Source organism: Dipodomys ordii, unplaced genomic scaffold (genome assembly GCF_000151885.1).
Source record: "Dipodomys ordii isolate 6190 unplaced genomic scaffold, Dord_2.0 Scaffold51, whole genome shotgun sequence".
Taxonomy (NCBI): Eukaryota; Metazoa; Chordata; class Mammalia; order Rodentia; family Heteromyidae; genus Dipodomys; species Dipodomys ordii.
Window position 1 is genome coordinate 5,008,380 of NW_012267267.1, and position 3,349 is coordinate 5,011,728.

The following is a 3,349-nucleotide window of genomic DNA, read 5'->3' on the forward strand; positions in this document are numbered from 1 at the left end:
GGCGTGGCGGGGCTGGGGTCGGGCTCTTCCTCCGAGACGCCCCCCGCGCTGCACCCCGACGAGGTGGCCGCGCGGCTGCAGCGGATGCGGCGGGAACTGAGCAACCGCAGGAAAATCCTGGTGAAAAACCTGCCCCCAGACAGCGGCTGCCAGGTACCGGGGGGCCGGGGGGGGGCGGGAGGGCGAGGGGAGCACGTTCTGGGGGGGCCGGCCGCAGGGGGGAGGGGCGATCCGGGCCGCGCAGCCCTCCCCCACCTCATCGGATGGGGAGGGAAACTGAGGCTCGCGTGGCCCAAGGTCACGGGGCCGGGAAGGCGGGGAGGCTGCGTGGAAGGGTGGCCCGCGCCCTCCGGCCCGTCCAGCCCGCCGCGCGCCGGAGGAGCGGAAGGGAGAGTGGAGGTGGGGTGTGCCGCTCCGATTTGGGGGACTGAGGCTCCCCCCATCCACCCTCCCCCCCAAGGGACGGCGGGTGTGGGGGGGTCCCGGGGACCCGGAGGCGCCCCGCGGAGGGTGGGGTCGCGGGCCCCGGGCTGCAGAAGGGCTCCGCCAAGTTTGAAGCAAGTTTGTCTCCCGGGTTGGCAAAGGCCCCAGAACCGAGGCTCTTCGCGCTCGGTGGGGCCGCCCCGCGGCCGACCCCTGCCCAGCCCCGGACCCCCGAGGGTGGGTGCCTCAGTTCACCTCCGGGCACCCAACTGTTGCTTTAGAATCAGACACTCTTAGGCGATCTGTGTGTGCATTTGGTAGTTTTCTGATTGCAAAAGTTACATGCCAGAAAGTAGAGCTCGGAAACAAAGGTTAAGGGAAAAAGAGGAATAACTCATTTCAGAGACGTAGGGAAACCACTGCTAGTTAACCTCTCAGCGTGGTACGCGTCACGATACATAGGCACTTTGTTGTGGCAAATGCATGAGGTCTTTTTAATTGTCCAGATGTTCACATATTAACTATGTATATGTGTGTGTATGTGTGTATGTGTGTGTGTCCTCGTGGTTAGGGATTTGTGTGTATTCATGCAGGACTGAATGCATGGAATTGTAAGCAGGGCTGGCTGGCTGTTGACACTTGCAGGGTGAGTCTTCCATAAACCGTGAGACCTATGTCCCATCATCGTGTTGTTAGAACTTACAAAGCTGGCCATAAAGAGGAACATCTAACTTCATAACTCATACGTGCATGGGGCCACTTTTTTGGGGGGGAGGATGCAAACAAAAACATTCAGTTAATGTTGTTCTTCTCAACTGTGCCACCAAGTCTCCTTCCCATCGGTCAGATGTTTTGTGTTGCTACCTGTGAGGATACCTGGATGGTTTGTTTGCTTGTTTCTGTTTGAAGCAACTTTCCCCTCCCTATGCAAATAGCCTGGGTGCTGGCGGGGGGGCAGTGAGACATAGAGAAGCAGATGGCATTTCTAAGACACCAACTAAAGCAACAAAGCCCAGTATGTGGATAATCTAGGGAAGGAAAATGGAGAAGTGTCTGGACTTCTATTGTAGAATGCCAACTATTCTTGTTAAAACATTTCCATGCATTAGTTCCCAAATCGATTTGGATGCAACATTCGAGTCGGTTCTATTCTTATTTTCTGTTGGTATTTTGTCAAATGAGGTAGAAAGCATATCAGTGTCATATCCAAAGAACAAATTAATTACACCTAGGATTGGTGATGGAGACAACCTTTCTGAAAACTATAGGTGTGGCATGGGGTTTTGAGTCTTCCTCTGCTATAGTTACCTTTAGCCTAAATCTTAGCATTTTCTCTAAGGTGGCAAGCATAAACTAGCAAATAAAATTGTTGCAAGTTCTGCATCTAGATGAGCTATTACTGCCAACTCAAGTGTACATGATTCTTATGCATTTAAACACTTGCACCAGGTTTTCTGAGAGGCAAAGAAAAAAAAAGTTGCTAAGAACTACACCTGTTTCCAGGCTTGTGCTAGTATTTAACTTTTCTATAAGAATTCCCATGGTGAAAAGCTCTTAGTATTTCTGATATGTAGTTTTAAAATCAAACAGATCAATGCTAGTTTCCATACAAGGTTTACTTGAGTAAACCTTCAACATCCCTCTCCCGCCCCCCCCCCAACCTCTTCAGAGTTACATTATTTTTACTAGTTTGTTGGTCTGTGTTACATAAGTAACTAAAACAAGCCAAAGTATTTTAACGTCTAAAAGCCATGAAAAGACAGTCTTTTCTTTAGATTATTTTAGTTGGGAATTATGTTTTTATTGGTTCAGTAAAATGAAAATTTCCTTCCTTTCTTCCTTGCTTCCTTCCTGCCCTCCCTCCCCCCCCAATCCACCGTGCTAATAGGTTTTTGAACTCAGATGCTCTACCACTTCAATTATGCCTTCAGCCTCTTTTTCTCTTTCATTTTTCTTGTAATGTCTCAGATTATTGCTAGGGCTAGCCTCTGACTGTCATCCTCCACCTGTGCTTCCCGCATAGTGTTTACAAGTTGATATCACCATGCCTGGGTTAGTAGTTAGAATAAAGTCTCTTTTTGCCCAAGCTGACCTCACACCTCCATCCTCCTACTCTTTGCCATCCAGTGGCTGGGATTACAGGTGTGTGCCACCACACATGACTGCATCTTCTTTTTTCCAAGTAATATTTTCTTGAGTATGTCCTGGATGATCTCTTCTGGGTCCTATCTCTTACTATCTTTAACAATTCTAATGTCTGTGGGGTTTCCACTTCAGTTTTAGTATTTTGCTGTCAATTTGCTAATGGAGGTTTCACTGTATTTTGTTAGCTCTATAAAATGATTAATTTTGCTCAATTATTAAATAATCAGATGCTTGAGATACTCTCGTAGCCAAGAAGGGAGACTGTGTTGCTTTCTTTTATTTTTGCCCATCTTGGGGCTTGAACTCAGGGCCTGGGTGCTGTCCCTGAGCCTCTTGTGCTCGAGGCTAGCACTCTACCACTTGAGCCACAGAGCCACTTCCAGCTTTCTCTGAGTAATTTATTGGAGATAAGAGCCTCAGGGCCTTTCCTGCCTGGGCTGGCTTTGAGCTGCCATCCTCAGATCGCAGCCTCCTCAGTAGCTAGGATTATAGGTGTGAGCCACTGGCACTTGGTTTGTATTGTTTATGTTTGTTTATTTTTATTTTATGTAGTTGTACAAAGGGGTTTTAATCAACAAGAATATGAGTAGTATGATTAATATGATCATCCCTTCTATCATCTTTCCAATCTTTCCCAGTCCCAGTCCCTTATATATCAATTTTTATTTTTGAATAACACACTAAGAGTCAACAACATTCATAACTACAGTTCTCCACCTGTGTAGTTAGGGCCCCAGAACAACTTCTGATTGGTAACTGATTAGTAAGAGCATAATAATTT

General features: G+C 47.7%; 1 protein-coding gene across 1 annotated transcript in view; it reads left to right on the forward strand.

The window, feature by feature from the left end:
* Positions 1-3,349, forward strand: part of Raver2 (ribonucleoprotein, PTB-binding 2) — a 70,072-nt gene that overhangs the window by 1,882 nt on the left and 64,841 nt on the right. Inside the window, exon 2 of the mRNA XM_013020503.1 lies at positions 37-153. Within this exon, the coding sequence (XP_012875957.1) occupies positions 37-153 (117 nt within the window). The remainder of the gene's footprint in view (positions 1-36; positions 154-3,349) is intronic.